The sequence below is a fragment of the Hemiscyllium ocellatum genome, chromosome 17, assembly GCF_020745735.1.
Source record: "Hemiscyllium ocellatum isolate sHemOce1 chromosome 17, sHemOce1.pat.X.cur, whole genome shotgun sequence".
Classification (NCBI taxonomy): Eukaryota; Metazoa; Chordata; class Chondrichthyes; order Orectolobiformes; family Hemiscylliidae; genus Hemiscyllium; species Hemiscyllium ocellatum.
In genome coordinates this window covers 55,658,257-55,684,089 of record NC_083417.1, presented here as the reverse complement: position 1 = coordinate 55,684,089, position 25,833 = coordinate 55,658,257, and the positions used below count along the sequence as shown (strand labels likewise).

Sequence of the window (25,833 nt, the reverse complement as noted above, 5' to 3'; positions counted from 1 at the left end):
ACCCATTCCTTGCAATTCACTGTCGAAATCCCTCCTCCCTCCATTTCTCCTTCTTTCCAAATGGGCCTAACGAATGTGGAATAGGTGCACACATGGCTGTTAAAATGTATTGCAGGGAATTGTGAAGTGACATATTTTGGTCAGGGGCAATGAGGAGCAGTAACATAAAGACAAGAATACAATTCTAAAGTAGGTGTAGAGATGTGGGGGATACACCTGCATGAATTATTGGAGGTTACAGGACTGCTTGGAGTATGATTATAGGAATATGGGAGGACCTGGTTTATAAATAGAGGCATTGAGTACAAATGCAAAAACGATACAATGACGTTTACACTTGTCAGTCAAAATTGACGTAAAATATGCAATTCTAAACATTACACTTGAGGAAAATGTCACAGGAATGGTTCCTGAAATATGAGACTTCAGCTGAATGGATAGGTTGGAGAAGCTAGGTCTGTTCTTCACACAGCAGAGAAGGTTGAGAGGAATCTTTCTTCCCAGATTTGCGAGGGATCTAGACAGTGTTAGATAGAGAACCTGATCCTGTTGGAAGGATTGAGAATTGAGGACACGCAATTAAATGATTTGCAAGAGGGGCCATAAGAAAACTTTACTTTTCTTCATTAAGATCTGGAATCTGTTGCTTGAAGAGACAGCGGAAGCAGATTCAATTGGGGCTTTGAAAATGGAATTGGAAAAGACCTGAAGAGAGAAAATGGGGAAAGGGTGGGAAATGGCTTGATCTAAATCAGTCTTGCCGAAAGCCAGCAGGGATTTGATGGGCTGAATTTCCTCCTCCTATGCTGTGACCATTCAATGATTCAGTTCTATTGCGTTGTATCTAAATTTATACACCAGCCGTATCCCCATAACTTTTCAGAACTTTGAGCAAATGTCAATTAATCTTTTTAAAATTAACTGTTGACCTGGTATCAGTTGCTATTTGAGGAAGATAGTTTCACACTCCCACTATCCTTTATACATACATGTGTTTGCTAACTTCAAGAGACCATACCCCTCAGTGCTAGACATCCAAACTAGGACAGAATAACAAAATTGCACAAGGAAGCCATTTGTTCCCTGTGTCTGTAGCAGCCAACGGAAATAGCTCTGACTCACTACCCTATCTGTACCACATAATACTTTAAAAAGTTGGATCAAATCAGCCTAGAATATTCTAAATTCCAAGAAATGCAACCGTGATTGTGTCTTACCTCCTCATAATTTAATCCTTAAATTCCCAGGTTTAATTCTGGTAAAGGTCTTTATATCAGCCCCTAAAGGTGTGATGTATGGAGTTGCTCACTGTACTCCAGATATGATCTAACCAGTGCTTTGTAAACTGATTACACTGCTGACAGTCTTTGTGTTGTCAGCAGTTTAAGATATGTATTTCTCTATCCCATCGTTTAAGACATTAATACATACAATGAAGAGTTGAGTGCCCAACGCAGAACATGCCTTCTGTCAGATTCTTGTTGCTTAAGCCCATTTCATAATCAGGTCAGTAATTTGCCTTCAATTCAGTGAGCTGTTACTCTTCACCATACTTTTTTCATAAGACTCATCACAGCCAAAAGTAATCCATTTGGCAATCAAGCTGCTGTCAACACACTCTGGAGTCAGTCCCATTTCCTTGCTGTATCCCTACAATACTGCACATTTATTTCCCTCAAGTAACTATTAATGTTCCTTCAGAATCAATAATTGTCTTCACTTTGATATCAAGTTTTGGGTCATCAGTATTCATTTTATAGAAATGTTCTTCCTCACATTTCCCCTGCACACAACCTTAAGTCTATGTCCTCCAATCCTTGTACCATCAGCTTATGGCAACATATTTTACTTGTTTAACTGATTTAAACATGGCATGATCTTTTGTTCTCTCTAGAATCTTCCCTGAATCTCTTTAGTTTCAAGGAGTACAACCTCAGCTTCCAAAACAAAGCTTTCTAAAGTCCCTCAAGACTGGAACCATTCTGGTTCATTGCCTCTGCAGTGTCTGAAGGAATGTCACATTCTTCCGAAGTTATGGGGATTATAACTGGACACAATGATCAGAATTGTGCAATTAAGTCCATGTTGCCTCTCCCTAACCCTTCACGCTTCCACTGATGTCAAAGTGTGGTGCTGGAAAAGCACAGCCAATCAGGCAGCATTCGAGGAGCAGGAGAGTCAATATTTTGGGCATGAGCCCTCATCAGGTATTAGGTTCCATCGTGCCCCTTATTCATAACTTGTTGCAGTTGATTGGCACCATCCACATTGTATGCCACATCTCCAAATATGGTATTGTTGGAAATTGTCAAGGTTTTACTCTGTGGTCTGATATTCAAGTTATTTATATGCATCAAAAAAGCCGTGGTCCTCACATTGGAGTCTTGGGAAAAATCACTGTCTAACAAATGTCTATGAAATGGGTTTTTGTTTGGCCTTTGATCATCTGACAGGTTTCTTTCCATATTTCCTTTGTTGCCCTTGCTACCTCTTTTATCACCTTTACCTTTTTAAATCTGTTTGTGGAATATATACATCACTTACAATATTTATTACATTTATGTCCCTTTGAGAAAGTGGTCATTGTTGTATATGACTGCTAGTATCTCAAAGAGTTAATTGATGTTTCTTCATAAGCTAATCCATCAGAATATAAAGGACCCTTCCTGGGAGGAACCTAACCAGAGTGTATTGCTATAGCAGTTCTCTATGTATTTCCCAGACTTGTGTACAGTGCTTTACTTATTGTTTTTAGTGTCAACAGCATGTAATTGTTCAGGATTTTATACTTAACTATAAGATTACTCCTTCCTCTCAGAAGACTATTAAGCATCAAAAACAGAAGTTGTTGGAAAAACTCAGCAGGTCTGGCAGCATCTGTGGAGAGAAATCAGAGTTAATGTTTTGAGTCCGGTGACCCTTCCTCAGAACCGTTCTGAGGGGTCACTGGTCCTGGAACATTAACTCTGATTTCTCTTCGTAGATGCTGCCAGGCTTAATGAGCTGTTCCAACATCTTCTGTTTTTGTTTCTGATTTATAGCAGCCACAGTTCTTTCGTTTTTTTTTATTTAGACTATTAAGTATGTCAGATGTAATGCAACTAACTATTAAGTAATGTATAATAAACTTATTAACTGTTCATCAAGGTTGAGCCTTTTTTTTGTCTCCGAGAATGTTTGGGCCTCCTTCCTCACGTGTTTTCTGTAGTTCAGACTAATACCGACAATAAGGATTGGTGATAGTGAATGTATCCAGATGGTTCAAGCAGAGACTAACATATATAAGATAGTGAGCTCTGTTTTTGAATTGCTGTTGTCTTTGTGGGGTAGGGACGTTCTCTCCCTGTCCCATACAAAAATTGTTGTTGGAAGTGAGTTTCGGATTTTTCACCTGGCATAAAGTACAGAACAGTTCCAAGTCAGGAGAGTGTGTGAGGGGAACTAATGGTTTCCTCACGCATCAGCTGCGCTCGTCTTTCTAAGTGGTAAAGGTTGCAAGTTTGAAAAGTGTTGTTGGTGGAAACTCAGTTAGTTGTTGCAGTATGTCTTACTGATTGTTCATGTTGCTGCTATTGTGAGAGTCAGTGCTGAAGGTGGTTAACGAGGCACCATTTGAGTGGCTGCTTTGTTCTGGATGGTGTCAAGTGAGTTGTTGGAACTCACTCATCCAGGTAGAGGGATAGCACTTTGTTACTTTGTATGGTGGGGCGTGGTGGAGAGGGGCTGTTGTTCAGATTGGGTGGGTGAAGGAGTTAGTAGTAAGCCGTTGTGTTGGATGAAGGTAGTAAGAGGCCAAATTTGAAGGAACTTAAAAGTTATCAGGCTGAGTGAGGTGATGGAGATATCTTGGTTGGAGCCAAAAAAAATTTAAGTATGACAATGGGATGTTCATAACCAAGATTTTGCTGGAAGGTCACTGTAAGCCAAAGTACAGAAGAGACAGGAGAATGAGATGTTACAGAATCACAGAAATGTTGGAGCTCAGAAGGAGGAATCAAGCAGGAAAGATTTTGGCAAGCTCCGTTTTATGAATGCTAGAAGTTGGAAGGAGAGCTTGGCAGTAGTGGGACTGATTCACCTGAAAATAACAACAAAATGGTTTAGAGTATCAGAAGGGGGTGGTTTTTTGCAGGAGCGAAAACAAACAGTGACTTGAAAGTGGATGTAGGCAGCAATTTTGGAGACTACATGGGCTCAGGCTGGGGAAATACAGTGAGGACTTTGTGAATGTTCTTTTGTGAATCATTATGCAGGACCAGAGTGGAGTCAGTGGTGAAGGAAGAGAATGGAGGATAGGGAAATCTGTTAGCCATTTTTCCGCAATGTTATATTTCTGCAGCTACAAAAAGATCCCAACTGTGAAGTAAATCGAATATCAGGAAAGAGTAGACAAATTCAGCTTTTACAATCATCAGAGTAATTTGGTGGGGGAGAACCTGACTATTGGTGACAAAAAGGTGCATTTTCCAAAGCTTTTTGACTTGCGCTCTCATGGAAGAAAAACAATATAAAAGCAAATGACAAATTTATACTGTATGAGATTGTATGAACAAGACTCTAATTGGTAGAGCTGTGGAGAATGCACAAATTACATGATGGCTGGCAGTTAACTGCTCCATTTTGTTTAACTTTAACCAAGGAATTAACCAGAAAATAGCTATTTTCTATTTTGTTTAGTTGTAACAGGGTACAGTGTCTGCAAAGAACAGGGCCCAGTGTATTAACAGGGAACCTGCACCACACTGTGAGCTCTACTGACAATGTAATTGCTAACATACTCGGGATTATTTAGCAAGCACTGTCCAATCACAGAATCACATCTAATTTTAGACTCAATGTTTAGTTCAGCAATCAGAGGCTGGTTGAGTATTGTCAGTACCTTGCCCGTTATGACCAATGAAAGGAACATATTATTTGATGAGATCCCTCAGCCTTTGAAACGTATAGCCTCCCCACCTAAAATCTCTCAGTTCAATCTAGAAAGAACAAATTACTGCAGATGCTTGAATCTGTACTAGAAACAAAAGTGCTGGCGATCACAGTGGGTCAGGCAGCATTCATGGAGAGAAAGCAAGCTAACATTTCACCTCATCGGAACATACAGATCCTTAAATGACATGGATGTGGTAAATGTTAATACTTAATACAAGTTAAATATTAGTACCAGGAACATAAATTTGAACTGGTGAAAAGGAAATGTTTATTCAATATTATACATTTTTTAGTAGTATTTGAAATAAGCTACCAGATACATAAAGAGAAGCAGTAACATTAGAGATTGTCAAACAGATATTGAAAGATACAATTGGGGACTGGAAGCTTTAGGTTTGTTGTGTTGAGTGGTTTTTGTTAAAAGTTTAAAGTTGATTTGAGTGGTTCTTTACTTTTTCTTTGACAGACACTGGGAGCTCTTCCAGACCAAGATTCATTCTATGATGTTACAGACTGTCTTGAGCAACAGGGGTTAGAAAAAATCATTCAACGGCACATGAGTAACAAAGGAACTGACCCAGACGTAAAGCAACAGTTTACCATTTATGAGGTAAAATCAGTTTCATGTTATATGTGGAATGTAAGAACTGCATTTCATTGGTAAACATGTGCAATTATTAGTGTTACTGCAATTTAATAAATGAAAACGTGAATAGGTTTCTGAGATTTTGTAAGAAACTTTCATTTTAACAGCAATACGATCAGATTTTGCTCTTCAAAGACCGGGTTTGTCTAGACAGGGCACTTTAAGTTTACTGATATAGGGTGAAGCATTAATCATCAGAGGTTTGTCATCACTGCTGGTTGTGCTGATGTGATCAAGCAATGCCACTGATCCCAACATGTGTCTAATAACATGAAAGTATTGTTATCTTGAACGCCTATTTTTTTAAATTAAAGGCTGATGCTATTATAGCCCCAAATTCACAATAAATGAGCAGTAAGTTAGGTTGAACAAGTCAAGTTGCAGAATCTTGACAAAATCAGCTAGATTAGTGGAAGAGAAAAATTCTTGAGACTGAAGACTGCCAGACACTTCAGTAGCATTGAATGTCCCTGGTTGTTTGAGACCACCAGGAGATGTTTGATTCTCCCCCTCAGCCAAAGTGAAGATTTCTCAGCTTCAAGCTTTCGCATCCACTCTCTGTAGGCCCACCTCAGAATTGAAAAACAGATCAGTATAAGCAAGAGAGGATAAAAGAGAAGAGAGTGACACCAATTTAGGGAACATGCATCTTACTACCTCCTGTCCACTTTCCAAAGGAACATTTAGGGAACCCAAAAACCCCCACTGCTGTGTCAATGGCTCTGAAGTGATGGTTATAATTAATTTTTGTGGCACTGGGTCATTCCAGGAAAGATCTCTGAAGCATCACCCAAAATGCAGTAAGAGGATGTGTTCATCAATATGATTGATGGCTGTAAACTAGATATGTTTGGTAGGTTATAATATGTTTAGAAATGACAATCATGGTGAAGGAGGGGAGGAGGTTAGCTGTATTAATCAGATGTTGCATAATAGCAGTAGAAGGAAAAGACATAACCAAAAAGACAGAAATGGAATCCATGTGGATTGGGTTCAATGGCAGGAAGATCAGGCACACTATTAGGAATAAAATATAGATTGATGAATTGTGGTTAGGGCATTGATAAGAAATCTATGAAAGGAAGTCTAGGAATTGACTACACAATTTAATCATGAGGATTTCAACTGTCCCCACATATAGCAGCAGAGGGGGGAAGTGAAAAGCGAGATATGTATGGGATTTCTACAATGTTTACAAGATTTGTTTTCAATCTAAGGGACACGAGATTATCTGGAAATAGTGATTGCATTCTAATTAGGCTTAAGATAATGATTCAAAATGATTTGGGCTCAAAGAACAAATTGATAGATTGGACACAAACTGCTATGAAAAAGGGTAGAGTCATGGAAGATGAGATTAACTAGAAACAAAATGTCTAAAACATTGGACTGTGGTGCATAATATTTAAGGCACATTTAGTAAGATAATGTAGCATTCTGTGATGAGAACAGACTAGCCAAGAACAAGATGGCATGAATAAATTAAACAAGGTAGATAAAATTGAATCCAAAAGAAAATATGTATGTAGACTATATTAACAGTAAAGAAGGATGGCAACAGTAAAAAGAATTAGGAAAGTAGAGAAGAAATATCAATAAATAGGAAACCATTCCAAAGCACGCATTTATCAAAGGAGAATTAAGATGGGAATAGGGCCTTAAAGGTTCAGTAAATAAATAATTCAGCAGACTGTTCCTAGACCCTGCACAATTTGGTAATGGTGAGAAATTTGGGAGAAACGTGTGAAAAGTTGAGTGAGGCCTTTCTCCATGGCAAGTGTAATGAGTTATGTTTTTGAATTAAATTCCATTTGTTGAAATGAGGTTCTCACTAGTGAGTGGCAGGAGAAAGACCCACCAACTTTCCTTTCCACTGTCCAAAGGCTTAATTTAGTATTGCTCATACGCCACAAGCTTTTCAACCACTCAGGAGCCAATCAAATAGTTTTTGTCAAGATGGTGGCTTTTTATTTGTTGAGTTTGTGACCAACTAGCAAACCTGTTGGTAGTTGAATCCCACTTTGTGTACAGACTCCTTTCGTACCTTTTCCAACCTCATACAAAACAACAGTGTAAACACAACTTGCATTGAGTTTCAGCAGCTTGCTCTTCTTCAGAAGTACTCCAATTTCTTTCTCGGATCTTCACTGTAAAATGGTCATTTTTCCCCATTCAATTCACAATCAAAAATAAAGTAAAATATAAAGATTAAATTTTGCACTTGTAAAGAACATTTGAATCAAAGGAAGACCAAAAACCCAAAAATGCAGGGTAGGAGTTAAAGGAAGTTTCTTAGACTAACTGAAAATGGGAAGTGGTGTTCCACAGGAATCCGTGCTGGGACCACTGTTGTTAACCATATGCATAAATGATATTGACTTTGCAATTGGAGGTCTCATGTAGAAACCTTTATGTTCTCTGTCGATGTGTGGCTTTTTGATCCTGAGATAGTGAGATAAAACAAATAATTTGTCTTGTTTGCTAGCTATAAATTTATAACTGTGGTGGCGTGCATGCCAAATGTAAAACCAAACTGTGGGTTTGCTGTAGGTGTTATTCTTGTACATTGAAAGGAGAGAATGGCGTCCAGGCCACTAACTAATGGTCAGGTTGGAATGCATCTGCATGCTAGAGGTCAAAGGCCTTAGAAATACTCCGTGTTCTATTGTGAGTAAAATGCTGAAGTAATATAATTTCATGCCTTCTCATTTTCCACAAAGAAGACGTACATTTTGCCCCACATGATGGAACCATAAACCTGCACTTTATTAGTGTTTATTTTAAGCCAGATCAAATGGATAACAGAATTAATCAAGTAGAAGCTTCAATATTTGGGTCTATGGTCTGGCAGAGTGTGTGTAATACAGCTTTGCTTTGATGAGTAACACATGGTGAAAACTTCAGAGAACTAGGAACAATCAGAGAATGATCAGTGATGTGGTTCACCCTTCCTCTCTTTTGAATAGTTTGCATTTCGAGTCAGGCAATTTACTAATTTGTTTTTCTTTCCTTTTTTTCCCAGATTCCAGTAAATTAGGAATATAATCTTTTATGTATGCATTAAATTACATTATTTTTGAAAAAAAGTCTTTTATCATTGCTGCATGTGTTTAAGAAAAGTTTTTTTTTCTACATGAAGGTTTGGCATCCCATTCTTTAATTCCCCAGTAACCTTGTTCCTCACCAGGCTATGCAGTATTTTTGGAGAGTAGTTGACCTTTTTTTGACAATTGAGAGGTCAGGAGCCAGCCCAAGGCCCATTGGTTGAAAACAACACAAGTGACGGCAAGTATGTCATTGTTGCCAACATAGTAGCCTCTCAAACTACAAAACAAATACCTACATCACAACCCCACTATCTCAGGATCAAAAAGCCACACATTGACAGAGAACATAAACGTTTCTACATGAGACCTCCAATTGCAAAGTCAATATCATTTATGCATATGGTTCACAACAGTGGTCCCAGCACGGATTCCTATGGAACACCACTTCCCAAAATGTTGGACACCTTGGATGAAGATTGAGTAAAGTCCATAAGATGTAGGAACAGAAGTAGGTCATTTGGCCTAAAGACCTGAGTGAGAATGAGCCAGAGCAGGACACAGTGTGACAGCATATCATAAGGTAGTACACTTTGACCTTCAGAGGAAAAGGGAAGTTCAGGGAAACAGTCATCACCATAATGTGGGTGAGGTAGAGGTACTGAAAACTTGGGGTGTCCTACATGTTTCTTGCATCAGGTGCAGGAATTAGTGGAAGACCTGCATTTATGATGATGTAATCAACTGATCATTGATCTTTTTCCTGTTCAGTAGTTCCCATTAATAAAGTTATAAACTCCATCTCTATTTCCTTGGGATTTACTTTGAGAATGAATGCTATATACTAAAGTGACTTTATTGATCTCAAACACACTCCTCCACCATTACAATCCAGGCACTTCCTGGCATCAAAAGTATAAACTTTTGCTGCTCGTGTCATTTTGCAATGGAGAATGAACATCCTGAGTACCCAATTTTATGAGTCATTTCTGGAGAAATGGATTTTAAAATATATTTATTCTTTGAATTGATTCTTATCTTTGAATGTTGAAACTGCTTTAAACAGAATTTATTAAAATGTGCTGGTTGTCGAAATAATTTTGGATCTGGCAATCTTTCCCTTTGTGCTAGGGCCAGAAGATGTACTGCTCTATTCTTGAAGATTTTCTGGTATATATTCCTTTAAGCACATTTGCTTTTCAGACTGGAGGCCTGTGACCAGTGGTGTTCTATAGGGAATGGTACTGGGTCCACTTTTGTTCGTCATTTGTATAAATGTCTTGGATGAGAATATAGGAGGCATGGTTAGTAAATTTGCAGTTGACACCAAAGTTAGTCATGTAGTGGATAATGAAGAAGGTTATCTAAGATTACAGAGAGATCTTGATCAATGGACTGAGGAGTGACAGGTGGAATTTAGTTTGGATAAATGTGAGGTATTGCATTTTGGTAAAACAAGCAAGGCCGGAACTTATACAATTAAAAGTAGAGCCTTGTGTCGTGTTGTAGAACAGAGAGGCCCAGGGTTTCAGGTACATAATTCTTTGAAATTTGTGTCAAGGTAGACAGAGTGGTTCAGGTGTTTTAGCAAGCTTGCCTTTTTTGCTCAGATGTTTGACAATAAGAGTTGGGACATCATATTGAGGTTGTACAGGACACTGGTGATTTTCTGGTCAGCCTGGAAGGTACGGTGGCTCAGTGGTTAGTACTGTTGCCTCACAGCACCAGAGACTTGGGTTTAATTCCATCCTTGGACAACTGTCTGTGTGGAGTTTGCACATTCTTCCTGTGTCTGCGTGGGTTTCCTTCGGGTGCTCTGGTTTCCTCCCACAGTCCAAGGATGTGCAGGTTAGGTGGATTGGCCATGCTAAAATAGCTCATAGAGTCAAGAACTATGCAGATTTGGTAGGTTAGACATGGGAAATGCAGGGATAGGGTAATGGGATGGATGTGGGTGGGATGCTCTTTGGAGGATTGGTGTGGACTGATTGGGTTGAATGGCTTCCACACTATAGGGATTCAATAATATTATTCAACTTGACAGGATTTAGAAAAGATTTATCAGGATGTTTGTCAGGAATGGAGGATTTGAAATATGAAAATAGCTTGGATAGATTGGGACATTTTTCATTGGAGGGTAGGAGTTTGAGAAGTGACATTATCTAAATTTATAAATCATGAAGGATGTAGATAAGGTAATTAACATAGGTCCATTCCCTAAGGTTTGGGAGTTCAAAACTAGGAGACATATTTTGAAAGTGAAAGGAAAAAGATTTAAAAAGGATGTGAGGGGCAACTCTTTTAACACAGAGTGATTTGTATGTGGAATGAACAGCCTGAGGAAGTCATGGGTGCAGGAACATTTTATAACATTCAAAAGACATTTGGGTAAGTACTTGAGCAGGAAAGGTTTGGAGGGATATGGGCCAGATGCAGACCGGTGGGATTAGTTTAGTTTGGGAAGATGATTAACATGGTTAGGTTGGAACGGAGGGGCTGTTTTCATGCTGTATGACTGTATGAAGGTTTCACACCTAAATCTATCCTCCTGTGGATCTGTGGGATAGGTTGACAAGGCAGTCACTCAACAGAAGGTTAGGTTCAAAGTGAGAAGGATGCTTGTCCCAGAGTACATTCTGTGGTAAGAAGCCATGTATAACATGGAGAGACCATTGAGAACCCTCCTACTTATTTGCATAGCTGCATAGTTATAGGCCTCATTGGAAGGATTGTAGCCAATCAAAGTGTTCAGTGCTGGGAATCGGTCTTGTGACTGGTTACTGCCCACTGCCAGGATAATCCAATCGGGTAAGAGATTGATGATGTTATTCGTATGAAGCCCATTTGTTCCAGTTCGTGGACTGTTGATCTCAAATATTCCTAGCCATGCACAGCGATTTATCGCTGTTCTGTCAGTCTAAAATACTCGGTGCTGATGCACACAGTCCAGTCCTCTCATTATTTTATATACCTCCCTCAGGATTCCTGTAGTTCTGTGCTACTCCAATGTATGCACGCACAGTTCTTTAAACTTATCTGTGGGACTAAGATGCTTCAAGATGGAGATTACACATGTCGATTCACTGTGAACCTTGCTGAAGGACATTACATACCCGCTGCATTAAGGGACAGAGAAATGGAATGTGGAATCTTGAGTTTGAATTTCTGTAATTGTGTCAAATTGGCAACAAAAACATTCTACAACAACATCATAATTGGGGCAGAAGTAAACCATTCAGCCATCAAGTCTGCTCCGTCATTCAGTGAGACAATGGCTGATTTGATAATCCTCAACTCCACTTTGCTACCTTATCTCCACACCATGCCAACTTATATAAAGAATTTTTAAAAATCTAAATCTGCCAAGTCCCCTAGGAACCTTTTGTGTTTCAGTAGGTTCACTGCTCATTCTTCCAAACTCCAAATTCCAAACTCTTAACCTACTCAACCTCGCCTCATAAGACAGTTCTACTGATACTGGTATCAGCCTCGTGAACCTTCTCAGAATTGCCTCCAATGCCGTAAATCCTTCCTCAGATAAGGGGCCCAAAATTGTTCATTGTATTCCATCTGTAGTCTACCGAGTGTCTTGCATCACTTTAGCAAAACCTCTCTATTTATATGCTCCATTCCCTTTGAAATAAAGGCCAGCATTCTATTTGTCTTCCCTAATACCCGCTGAACTTGTTTGCTAGCTTTTCATAATTTATACATAAGGACTCCCAAAAACCCCAGCCTGATCAACCTCTCCTTATAGCTCAAATCCACCAACCCTGGCAACATCCTTGTACATCTTTTCTGAACACATTCAAGTTTCACACTATCTTTCCGATAGGAAGGAGACCAAAATTGCACGCAATATTCCAACAGTGGCCTAACCAGTATAATGTATATCCGCAACATGACCTCCCAACTCCTGAAATCAATACTCCGACCAGTGCTGGGTCCTCTACTTTTTGTCATTTACATAAATGATTTGGATGCGAGCACAAGAGATACACTTAGTAAATTTGCAGATGACACCAAAATTGGAGGTGTATTGGACAGCAAAGAGGGTTACCTCCGACTATAACAGGATCTTGACCAGATGGGCCAATGGGCTGAGAAGGGGCGGATGGAGTTTAATTCAGATAAATGCAGGGTGCTGCATTTTGGGAAAGCAAATCTTAGCAGGACTTATACACTTAATGGTAAGGTCCTAGGGAGTGTTGCTGAACAAAGACACCTTGGAGTGCAGGTTCATAGCTCCTTGAAAGTGGAGTCGCTGGTAGATAGGATAGTGAAGTAGGTGTTTGGTATGCTCTCCTTTATTGGTCAGAGTATTGAGTACAGGAATTGGGAGGTCATGTTGCGGCTGTACAGGACATTGGTTAGGCCACTGTTGGAATATTGTGTGCAATTCTGGTCTCCTTCCTATCAGAAAGATGTTGTGAAACTTGAAAGGGTTCAGAAAAGATTGACAAGGATGTTGCCAGGGTTGGAGGATTTGAGCTATAGCAAGAGGCTGAACATGCTGGGGCTGTTTTCCCTGGAGCGTCAGAGACTGAGAGGTGACCTTACAGAGGTTTACAAAATTTTGAGGGGCATGGATAGGGTAAATAGGCAAAGTCTTTTCCCTGGGGTCGGGGAGTCCAGAACTAGAGGGCATAGGTTTAGGGTGAGAAGGGATGGATATAAATGAGACCTAAGGGGCAACTTTTTCACACAGAAGGTGGTATGGGTATGGAATGAGCTGCCAGAGGATGTGGTGGAGGCTGGTATAATTGGAACATTTAAAAGGTATTTGGATGGGTATATGAATAGGAAGGGTTTGGAGGGATATGGGCAAGGTGCTGGCAGGTGGGACTAGATTGGGTTGGGATATCTGGTCAGCATGGACAGGTTGGACTGAAGGGTCATTTTCCATGCTGTACATGACTCTATAAATAATATTCAGCTCTTCCATTCTTCCTGCCAAAGTGCATCACCTCAAATTTTCCCACATTAGGTACACCTGCCAAGCATTTTGCCATTCACTTAACCTGTCTGTTACCGTCTGCAACCTCTTTTTGTCATTCACAACAATTACCTTTCCGCCTATTTTTCTGTCATCCACAAACTATGGCTATGGTATATTCATTTTCCAGATCCAAATAATGAATATATATTGTCAATAATTGTAACTGCAGTACTGATTCTTGTGGGATACCATTAATTACACATTGCCATTATGAAAATGACCCTTTATCCCAACTCTGTCTCCTATCAGTTATCTCTGACAACACTAATATCGTATCTCCAACATCATGGGCTCATATCTTATTATGCAGCCAAATGCCTTATCAGATACCTTTTGAAAATCCAAATATATATTACATCCACTGCTTCCCCTTTCTCTATCCTACTTGGTTACCTCCTCAAAGAATTCCACTAAGATTGCCAGGCATAATTTCCCTTTCATGAAGCTTGATCGTATTATTTAATTCTAAATGCTCTGCTATTTGTGTAATGGACTCTAACATTTTCCGAATAATAGGCATTCAGCTGACTGGACTACAACTGTCTGCTGTTATCTCTATCCTTTTTTGAATAAAAGGTGTTATATTGGCACTAATCCAATCATCTTGGATTTTTCTGGAATTGAATGATTCTGAAAGATTACCACCAATACATCCACCATCTCTGTAGCTACTTCCTTGAAAATCCCTGGATACATCCCATCAGGTTCGAAGGACATTTCTGTCTTTAGCCCTATTTACACTATGTGCTCATTTCCCTATGACTTTTTCTCCAGTGATAACCACTTTACTTACTTTTTTCTCATCTATTTGCCCCATGACTATTTAGTGCTTTTGGAATGCTATTCCCCAACCCCATCCTCTAAGGTGCCAATGTTTTCTTTGGCTTTTCTTAACTTTTTTTTATATATTTCAAGAAGTTTCTTGATATTACTTGCAAGTTTACCATCAAAGTTATCTTCTCTTTGTCTTACTTTTGGGTTGTCTTTTGTTTTTTTTTTAAAAACTTACACAATCCTCTGCATTATCACTAATCTTTGTCATATTATGTGTTTTTTTTCTTTCAATGTGATGCTATCCTTAACTTGTCTGATTAACCATGGTTGGCTTAGCCTCTTCCTAGAATCGAAATTCCTCCCTGGGGTAAATCTTTGCTGTGAGCCATAAACTATTTTCTTAAATGTCTGCCATTGTTCCTTGATCGTCTTTGCTGTTGAACTCTTTTCCCAGTCCATGCCAGCCTTATTTCTTTGTAGTTATCCTTGTTTGAGTTTTTGTTTCCAACCCAAGTTCCTCCCTCTCAAATTTTATGCTAAATTCTGACCTATTATGGTTACTGTTTCCTCAGGGTTTTTTTTAACACTCTGATCGTTATTAAACTTTCCTCATTACACATTACCAGATCAAAAATAGTCTGAATCTCTGATCAGATCCACAATATATTGATCTGGGAAACTGTCTTGAACACTCAAGCTTCCTCATGGCTTCCCCTGCTAATCTGACTGCTGCTTGTAGCTGCAGAGAAAAATATCAATGCCCCTACCACAACTATATTCCTGATTCCTTCACCCATGTGAATAGCTCCCTGTACCAAGGTGCTATGGTCATCCTCCCCGAAGGCTCCACTCTTTCCCACTTGTACTGTTAGAAACATGTAAGGACTGAGGCTCCTCAATTATAATCCCCTGGATCCTCTTGACTGTCTCACTAGCAGTCACACCCTCCTGTCCCTGATCACGGGCCAATTTTGAACAACCTAATCTGAGGGGTGTGACCACCTTTTGGCTCAAAGTGTCCAAGTAATTTAGCTCTTCCCTGATGTGCAGCCATATCTGTAGCTCAGACTCCAACTCCTCAACTGAGCTGCAAACACCTCCAATAGATATTTGCGCTCTGGATCACTTTGCTGCACAGCAACACTAATCATTATCATATTTGATTTAATTTATAAAGTAATTACTCAAGCTCTTTTCCTTTATGATGCATCATTTTTAAAAACAGAAAAAGAACATCAGTCTTAATTTAATACTTAAGTTTTTTTTAAAAAGGAAAGATAGGAAAAAAATTGGAGCCCTAAACATAAACTGAAGATTTTCTTTTAAAGATTAGATATAAGGAAGTTGTGGTCTTGGCTTGGAGCCACTGTATACTGCACTTTTTGTTTGATTTGGCTATTTCTAAATTGCTCTACTACCAGTGTCTTTCAATCCAGGCATCTTTTCATACCAAGTTGTGAATGCATTGCTTTATCTCATGTTGTGCCAGACGCAGTTTAACGTGGGACTGTTCTTGAATCCCAAAGAAGTTAAGTTCGGAGTGAGGATAAGGATTTTAGAAAGCCTTTATATATTTAGCATTTTGTAAACAGGTGATTTATACTGTCTGCTGTACTTGGTGTCCCTCTTCAGTTCATGCTTTCTCCCAGATTTTGTCCACTATTAACATAATCTGACTTTCTCTCAAGGTTATAATTTGTGATGCTTTACTGAAACCAGTTTGTCTGATCTAGTTAATCATAGAATCCCTAGTGTGGAAACAGGCTCTTTGGCCCAACAAGTCCACACCGACCCTCCAAAGTGTAACCCATCCAGACCCTCACCATTCACCCCTGACTAATGCACCCAACCTACACATTCCTGAACACTATGGGGCAATTCAGCATGGCCAATCCATTTAACCTGCACATCTTTTGGATTTTGGGAGGAAACCGGAGCACCTGGAGGAAACCCACGCAGACTCGGAGAATGTGCAAACTCCACACAATCACCCAGATCCCATTACTTGTATTTATGCTGATCTCTGATGGGGACTTCCAACTAGTTTCTCCTATTGAGTTCTGAGGATGGGTCATCAGATCCAAAATGTTAACTCTGACTTCTCTTCACAGATGCTGCCAGATCTGCTGAAGTTTTCCAGCAACTTCTGTTTTTGTTTTAGCTTTACGGCATCCTCAGTTCGTTCAGTTTTTATTTAGTTCTTCCTATTGTTGTTTTGTCAGTTCATCATGTCTGCTTTGCCCTGGGAGTCTGTTAGTTTGGCTCAGTCCAAATTAGTTCATAATCAATCTGCCATCAGTTAGATGGATGAATAAGTCTTGGTGCTGCAAGGGAATTTTATCTACTGCCGATATGTGGCAAACTATTACTATTGAGATCAGTTAGAAATATACTGTTTGTAACCAGGCCACAATTTTCTGTCAAAATAATGCTGAAGTAAACAATTGTCACAATTGTTAACGCACAGATGGTGTAGCACCTTTAGGAGAGGGACAATTGCAAGATAAATCCAGAAATCTGAAAAGTTGCTGCCCCTAGTTGTGTCCCTCCCTCACTAACTAACTTTGTGGAAATACCATTGGGCTGGCAGGCTCTTAAGTAAAATTCATGCAATGACATGAAGTAACTGTAATTGTACAGTAGATATGAAATGATCAGACTGCAGACAGTTGTGCCTTGTCCAGCTCAGTTTAAGTACCTTTTTAATAATGTGGTATGCACTAATTATAGCTAGTCAACTTTCCTGGCACTGAAAATGAATGCTTACAAGTCTCATTCCTTCAGGGTTTAGTTTTTGGACCTTTTAAATATGGAACATTTTTGTTTTGCTTGTTTTTCCTTTCTGTCTCTTTCCTTATCTCTTGATCCAGTCCTTCCCTCTGTTAGGATGCCGTTTTCCAGGCCCAGAGATAGGATGACAGTGTTACCTGCATCTGAATATCAGTTAATGATCTCAATGGTGTCCTTCCTGGTCTGCAATTATCTCCGCTCCTGATAGGATGAGAAAGAGCCGGCCCACTCAACAGATATACTCATAGAATCACAGAATTCTCACAGTGCGGAAGTAGGCCATTCAGCCCATCAAGTCCAAACCAACCCACCCAGATCTCCACAACTCTGCGTTTCTCATGACTAACTCACCAGCTTGCACATCTTTGGACTCTAGGAAAAAAACAGAGCAGCCGGAGGAAACCCAACTGGACACTGAGCCACCGTGCCACCCGGCAGTAATGGAGGCAGTCTGCCACTGGTGTGGGGGGCGGGGTTGTGGCGCAGTCTGGAGGGAGATTGCAAGCATACAGAATAGGAACAGGAGTAGGCCAGTCAGCTCCTACAGCCCATTTTCAGTAAGATCATGGCTCCTCTGTTTGTTTTTTGTTTCAAATTCCACATTCCATTTCTGCACTTTTGGGGCTCTGAAGTCTAGTGGCAGGGAGTCACCTCTCCCTGCCTTTGTGCCCAACCCTCCTCCTACCCCGTACCTCCAACACTGCCAGCCAGTCTCTTTCCATTCCACCCCTGAAACACTCTCTGCCCCCAAACAGCACTTACCATCGCCATCAGAGATCCTTAGTTGAGGCTCCACAGCTTCCAACAGCCACCAGACACTGGGAAGTGGAACTGCAGCAGGTTCTAGTGCTGTTGGCCTCTGATTGGCTGGCATCACCATGTGGCTAGGACGTCCTGGTCCGGGATATTAATTCTAGCAGAAAGCCTGCAAGTGATCACCTGTCTGCTTTCCGAAAGCTCGGGCAGGCGTTCCCATCCTTGTTTCCCTACTGGGAAACTCCTGCTTTCATACTTAGTCTGAGCAGGTAGTTTCAGCCTTGGTTTTGCTCTCTGTAACTAATCTGAGATTGAAGTGACCCTCTCTAACTTACACTTAAGCCTCAAGTATTGCTGAAAACACATGAGTTTTGTCAAAGGATTTTGTCTCTCACTGATCAGGATATTTTGCAAGATATCCAGAAATAACAGGAAAATAACATGCACTATGAGAGGACAGTGCTGATTGATTGGCAAGTGGACTCTGATTGGTAGAGATGCTGCCCATGGTGGATCAAGCAGTTATTGATGACTGCAAAAAGCAAGCTGCTGACTGTACTGAATCACCTCATGCTTGCAAAGATCACAATTTAGCTTCAAACATTTGATGCAATTCTGCAATTGGACAACATTTGCTACATAATCCCAACTGTGCAAAACATTCTTTTGGAATACACAGGGCCCCGTTCTTCAGCTCTGATGAAGTGTCCAGACTCAAAACATTAGCTTCCTCTGTCTCCATGGATGCTGCCTGACCCTCTGTGATCTCCAGCATTTCTTGTTTTCAGTACAGATTCTAGCATCTGCAGTAATTTGCTTCTGTTAGCTGACAACATTATCTGATTCACTTGTCAGGGCAAATCTTTGATCAATCAGAGTCAACCAGCTTTGCTTAAGATTTGATCAATGACCGACCAGTAACTGCCAAGCTATGATTAATGCATTCTTCATGACAACACCCCTACCAATCAGAATCCACTTGCTAACCAACTGGGCTCTCTCCTTTCACAGAGTATAACTGTTGTTTTCCATTTACTTCGGTATTTCTTGCAAATTGTCCTGATGAATGCAAAGCAAAAAAAACTTTGACAAAACTTTTTAATAATACCTAAGTTTGGTCCTATCAAATGACTTCCTCCTTAGCTCTTGCACTGTTCACTTTCACACTGTTTGAATCAGGTTGGTTAAAGACATAAATGTTTACTTACCTTGTTTATTCATGTCTCTCAAATGCCTGGTTTCCCTCACTGAGATGTCATCAACTTCCCCTTCCATCACGTTTCCAAGCAAGAGCATTTTGAATCTAAATGTCCACGAGCCAGTCTAATTAATGACAGATACCCCATTAAATATTCTACTATAGCAACTAATCACCTATTTAGTGCACTATTTTAAGCAATTCAATAATGTATTTTAAATGGCTCTGCTGATTTGAGCCAAAGTCAGCTTTTGAACTGTTTCAAATCAATTGTTCTCACTCCTTAAATTGTGATTATTTCAGTGTTGAGATTCTGCTAACAATTAGGAGAGCGAGGTGGATGGTGAGATTTCCTCTTCCCCTGAAAAGAATGTGCTGCTCGCTGTCTTTTTAGTTTTACCTTCAACCATGTTACAGATGAAGTCACATGTAGACCAATGTGTTTATGACAAGTGATGGAAATTGCATTGCCAGTGGTGAAATTTTCTCAGTAAGATAATGCTGGATTCTACTTATTACTACAATGCAAAATAGTTTCACATCCATGCTAACAGAAACCTGGCTGTTTGATTCAAATATTAAACTATCTAAACTACCATCAGGCTATTAACACCTCACATCGCTTCAGATTCACACCAGGTCCCCATTTATTTGTTTTCCTTGATCAGAAGGGATAAAATTAAGTAGTAGAATTCATCTAGTCTCTGTAGATAGGTAATGGGCTGAGGTTGGTAGCTGCAGTCTTAAAATGATCCATGATAGCTGTAGTGTGTACATCCATAATATTTGACTTCTGGTTAAATCCTGTGGCGATTGATAAAGTTACAGGCAGCCAATGTGATGAACAGACCTGGGCCCACAAGGAGGTATATTCTTTTCACAATTTGGTTGTAGAAGAATCTGAAAGAAAAAGGGGTTTGGTACACACTGGAAGATAAATATCTAGATCATAGTATCTCAGTTTTTACATCTTATGGAATCAGCAGTGAGTATAAATGTCAAGGTGAGATTGAAAGAGTCTTTCACTGATATCATTTCAATTTGCTATCTGCACATTAATTTATTACTTGTATTTGGATAATAAGCACTGAAATTATGCTTTTCAGGATTCTAACCTACAGATCTCTCTTGCCATGGTTTATTGCTAACAGATATTGCCTCAGGCAGGTGGCTTTCAAGATTTATCAGCCAACTTAAAAGCTGCACCATGTAATTGATAACTTCCATATTCCTGACATTATTACATCTTGTCACCAAGTTTTATGAGTTCAATTCCTGTCAGATACAAAATCCAAGGCCTCCCACCCCTCACTGCAACCCTTGATACATAACAAGGTGCTAGCTCTGCGGGGGTGGGTGAAGCCACATACGAATCCTGCGACCGGGGGATGAGGACTAATGGAATAGTGTTCAGAAAAAGGGCTGACCGGTTTGAACAGTAAAATGCTTGGTGCTTGGGAAAACTGCCAGCAAATCTGATGTCAGTATCAAAGAGTCTGAAGGAATGCAGCTCAAATTTGGCAAGAACATCTTGGAGCTAATTTGGAATGTGTCCTTTCCAAGATGTAACCAACTACATGAAAGCACTGAAACAGAAACAGAAATTACTGGAGAAACTCAAGCAGGTCTGTCAGCATCTGTAGAGAGGGAGCAGTGTTAACATTCCAGATCCAGTGACCCTTCTTCATGACATCAGTTGTGCACTCAATTGTGGTGCAGTGTCTGATGGCCAATACCTCAGTTTCCATTGTAGTACCAACAGTGGTCTGGATTGTAGAGTATGGTATAGAGCAGCCAAGGTTTCATTGATGAGGTGTTTAAACACTGCAGGAGTGGCAGCCTGGTGCAGAATCACTGTTGTGGAGGTAGTGAACATGCTTCAGGGTAGTGTTCTGAATGTTGTGACAAAGCTGCTCCTCCAACAAATGTCCTTGGCTTTTTTTTCCCCAGGGAGGTCATAAAAGACACAGATTCCCAAAAGTCTGGGTATGAAGGATTATAGCTAACAGGTACTGGCAGATGGCTTTGAAGTTTTAAAAAGCACACTTGTACAATAAAAAGGGAATGGCCAGTTCTCCCAACTCAGCCTTTCTCTGGTTTGGTTTGTTTAAGCAGTAGTGGGAGAAAAAGCTACTGGCCCTAAAAAAGCAGGCTGATCTGCTTCTCTCTCTCACTTATTTCCTGTAAGACCCTGGGTTTGATTTTACCTTTTGATCCAAGGGGTGTTTATGGAAATTGTTGCAAGTATTGGAACAGCATCATTAAGTTGGGATAATCTGTTGGGTTTTCTGATCGGTTAAATTATTTTGTAATCAGCTCTCTTTTGTTTGAGTTTAATTCAGTAATCTTGTAAATAATACTATTTTGTTTAAAACTAAGTGGTTTGACCAGCATAATCTCTCCTGGAATATCTATATTGCAGGTGCTTAAAACAACTAGCAAAGTTAGGGTATGTGCTACCTTCTTGAAATATTTTGAGGGTGTCTGGCCTGGTCCATAACAACGTGCTGACACTTCAGTCACACATGCAACAAGCACTAAACCTTGTGATTTATGGTACAACTTTGCACTTAGAGCCAGGTGCTGGTGGTACCCTTGAAACCATGGGATACTTTCAAAACCATATGCCCACAGATTGGCCTTTTGCAATGTGCTCCCCTCTCCCTGCTCCTCTGACCTTTGTAATGCAGCAGTGCATGACAAACTGGGACGTTACAGATTTTGCCTGTTCCATCTGAAAGAATCTGAATGTGAAGAGATTCAGCTCTACTCTTATCACATAGTTCACATTGCCGTGAGGCTGCTGGTCTGATTGAAGAGGTGGCACAGTTTCATGAGCACCTCCTTGGACAACCATCCTCCCTTCCTGGTCAAGGTCAAGGTCAGAGAAGAGCTTCTGCTTGACTGCATGAAGGCTCTGCCTTCTCTCATCCTGTCTCTGTTCCTTCCCCCTCATGTGCTGCAGCCCAAGAGGATCTAACTATGGCACCCATGCGATGGCCTGACCAAAGCACTTATCTGTCACTGTCCAGACCTTCCACTATAATAGCACCAACCCCTGTCAAGATCAACTGTTAACCCCATCAAATGGTTTCACAGACTTGAAAGAGCCATCAGAAATTAGTCAGCAACTAACCTGCAAGTTATTGATGATCCTTTAATTAATTGCAGAGGTAAGTGAGGAAGGCTTCTTGCAGATATAAGAGAGGACATTGGCTCAAACAGCACAATCCAAATGGTTGCAGATCATAGTTAGGTACCGACTGAAGTCACAGACTGTTTATTGTCTCTAGTCCCAATGCATGTCCCTAATGTCCTTACCATGGTGGAGTTAGTACGGTTGAAGTGTTTGGGCTGTACAGACCTCATGCTTACAAAATAGCATTGATGTGACAGGCAGTAATGAACCCAAAGTTGAGGTTGTGGTTGTAATGGGTGGCAATGTGGCTCAGTGGTTAGCACTGCAGCCTCACAGCACTAGGACCCGGTTCAATTCCAGCCTCGGGTGACTGTGTGGAGTTTGCACATTCTCCCCGCATCTGCATGGGTTTCCTCCTACAGTCCAAAGGTGTGCAGGTCAGGTGGATTGGCCATGCTAAATTGTCCATAGTGTTAGGTGCATTAGTCAGAGGGTAATGGGTCTGGGAGGGTCCCTCTTCGGAGGGTCGGTGTGGACTTGTTGGGCCAAAAGGCCTGTTTCCACACTGTAGGTCATTTAATCTAACCTAAAAAAAATTATAAGAGGGGAGAGATGTGGAGAAGTTTAGGGGGAGAAGTTCAGAGCTTAGGGACAAACTAGAATGGCCATGGCTGCCAAAAGGAATTGGGATGCTGAAGAGGTTAAGAATCAGAGGAGAAAGGACATATGGTCTTACAATGATAGAATGGTTATGGCCCACAATAAGGCAATCCAGTCAATTGTATCCGTGCTGCCTCTTTTGAAAGATAGCTCAGCTGGTCCCATTGCCTCCCCCCTAGTCCTGACCCCTTAGTCCTTACTCCCTGGTCCTGCAAATGTTTTCCCATTAAGTGCTTGTCCAATTCATTTTAGTAAAGCTGCAATTCAATCAACCTCTAACACCCTCTCCAGCAGTGAATTCCAGGTCAGAGCCAGACACTGTGTTAAAAAGAAAGCATTTCCTTATATCTCCAATTAGGGTTCCTTTGCCAATCACCTTTTAAATCTTGGCTCTCAACCTTCTGCCAGTGGGAACCACTTCCATCTGTACTCTGTCTGGACTACCTCATGATTTTGAAGATCTCTATTGATTCTACACTTTACAGAAAACATGGTTATGAGATCAGCCTCAGCTTCTCCAGTCAACCTGGGTGACTCTCACCCTCATCCCTGGGATCATTCTTATGAAGCTTTACTGAACTCTCTATATTTCCTTCATGTCATTTCTGAGGTATGGTGCCCAGAAGTGGAGGAAAAAAGCCATTCACTGACTGCGTGGTTACTGTGTGGAATGCAGTACCTGGAAGTAGCTTCAATTGGGGAAGGTAGCTTCAATTGAGACCTTTAGGAGGGCATTGGATAGTATTTAAATCGAAACAATGTGCAGGCTTACTGGGAAAAGACAGGTGGTGGCCCTAAGTTAACATACTTCGAGCCAGTGTTGAACATGATGTGCTGAATGGTCTCCTCCTGTGTCATAATAATTCTGTGATTCTGAGTACGACACTACTTGCTTTTAGTAAATACTTGATGGCTTGTTTTAATTAGTCTACACCTATCTTCCCTCCTGTTCATTTTGTCCTAGATTATCATTTCCAAATGTTTTCCCCCACTATCAAACTAAACTGGCTAGACTGCAGTTACTGGACTTTGCCCACTTTTTTGGCCAAGGGCATAATATTTACAATTTTACTGATTTCATACACATGCAAGACTCTTTGGAAGGTTTGGAAGATTATGCCTGTGTCTCTACAATTTCCTCTTTTACTTCCCTAAACTTTCTTAAATTAGTCCCATTTAGCTTTGGTGACTTAAGTACAGCGAGCATTTCTAATCCCACTTGCATATCAATTTATAGCCCATCCACTGTCTAAACCACCACCTCTTTTGCTATGAATTCAATAGAATCTTTTTATTTGGTAAAGACAGATCCGAGGTTCAAACTTAATATCTTTGGCATTTCCTCATCCTCCATGCGTAATCATCTTTATGGTTCCTAATTGGTCCCATTGACTTTACGAACTGTTTTATATTCCCATCAATGAGTTTTGAGTTGCCTTTTATCTTAACTGCTATCACCTTCTCATGCTCTCTCTTTGCCTCTCTTGTTTACTTTTCTTCTCTGAGGTTTTTGAATGCAGTTTGGTTTTCGTTCATATTATCCACATAATGAGCTCCCTATTTCTGATTCCTCTTGCGCTATATCTCTTTCACCATCTAGTGAATTCTGACTTTATTTGTCCCACCTTGTGGGAGTCTCAGTGGGTTGTAGGGTTTGTGGTGGCTATAGAGACATGGAGTAGTGAGCCAATGAAAGGTTTTGCAAATGTTGCTGAATGAGGAGCCATTTTAGATCGACAAGCACGGTGGATTCTGAGAGTTAGATATGGACAGCTGGGCTTTGGATGAGTCAAGATCAGAGAGGGTGGAAATGAGGAACTATCCATGAGAGCAGTTTCAAGGTCAGGAATGCATGGATAACCCAAATAGCATCACTTACACACTTCAGAAAAAAGATGAATGGCTCCCACATACTCTGAATCTGCTATTAGCAGAATTTCTGAAGTGTCTCCATGGTGCTATCTTGCCTTTTACAGCACTGTGATGTGGGTTGCTGTTTTCATTCGTTTTGCTGAACAGTCTTGTTTTATTGTTGATATTGTTTGGGCCTACCCTTGTTAGTACAGTACAAGACACAATCCTTTGACAAGCGGAGCTCTTCACAGAGGCCTTTGGTTACCGTCTCTTATTCCCCAAATTTCTCATAATTGGCAGCCAGGCAAAGCAGACGCTATTGTATTCAATTAGATTGATAAGAAATACCTTTCTGATTCTGAAGACATCCACTTGACCGAAGTCTGACTGCTGGACATTGTTACCTGTGGCGATGTGATTATTTTGATAAAACTCCACTGCTTGTGGATTGATGCCAAGATATAACATTTTTATACTGGATGCATTGTGCAACACCACACCAACTGCTGCGACCACTACATTCTATCAATTCCTGTTTGCACGTGGCAGCTGACTTCAGAATGGCTGCTCCACAGATGACACTTTATTACAAGTGAAGTGTAAATCTGCAGGACAAGCAAAGATGTTAGGGGTGGGGAAAAGTGTTATCTGTTAGCCTGCACCTTCAGGAATGACGTTGACTTCATTGCGTGAGGAAGGACAATCATTCCAGCGTATAGGTCGCATCAGTATTCCTGGCACTGACTCACACTTGCCAGAAATAAAATATGTCAAAGCATGACTGCCACACCTGCCACACAGATGTTCCACAGCTGTAACAAAGTTTACTATATTCAGGGACTATTTACCTCCTAAACCTCCCCAGGGAGGCTGTGGAATATAAATAGAATCTCACGCCCGGTACTGATGGGCTGTGATTTAAGAAAATAATTGCAAAATTGGTTACAGTTACCCTCCCTATAAATTACTTGGGGCCTCTGTTCCATACTTAAAAGGATACTGTGTGTAATCATCAGGATGCATTGTTGTTTCAGTGTAACA

The 25,833-nt window shown here is 40.4% G+C and overlaps 1 protein-coding gene across 2 annotated transcripts in view; it reads left to right on the top strand.

Moving 5' to 3' along the window:
* Nucleotides 1-25,833, top strand: part of fhod1 (formin homology 2 domain containing 1) — a 312,470-nt gene that overhangs the window by 195,776 nt on the left and 90,861 nt on the right. For both annotated transcript variants that reach the window (XM_060838185.1, XM_060838186.1), the window contains exon 9: nt 5,399-5,542. In XM_060838185.1, the coding sequence (XP_060694168.1) occupies nt 5,399-5,542 (144 nt within the window). The remainder of the gene's footprint in view (nt 1-5,398; nt 5,543-25,833) is intronic.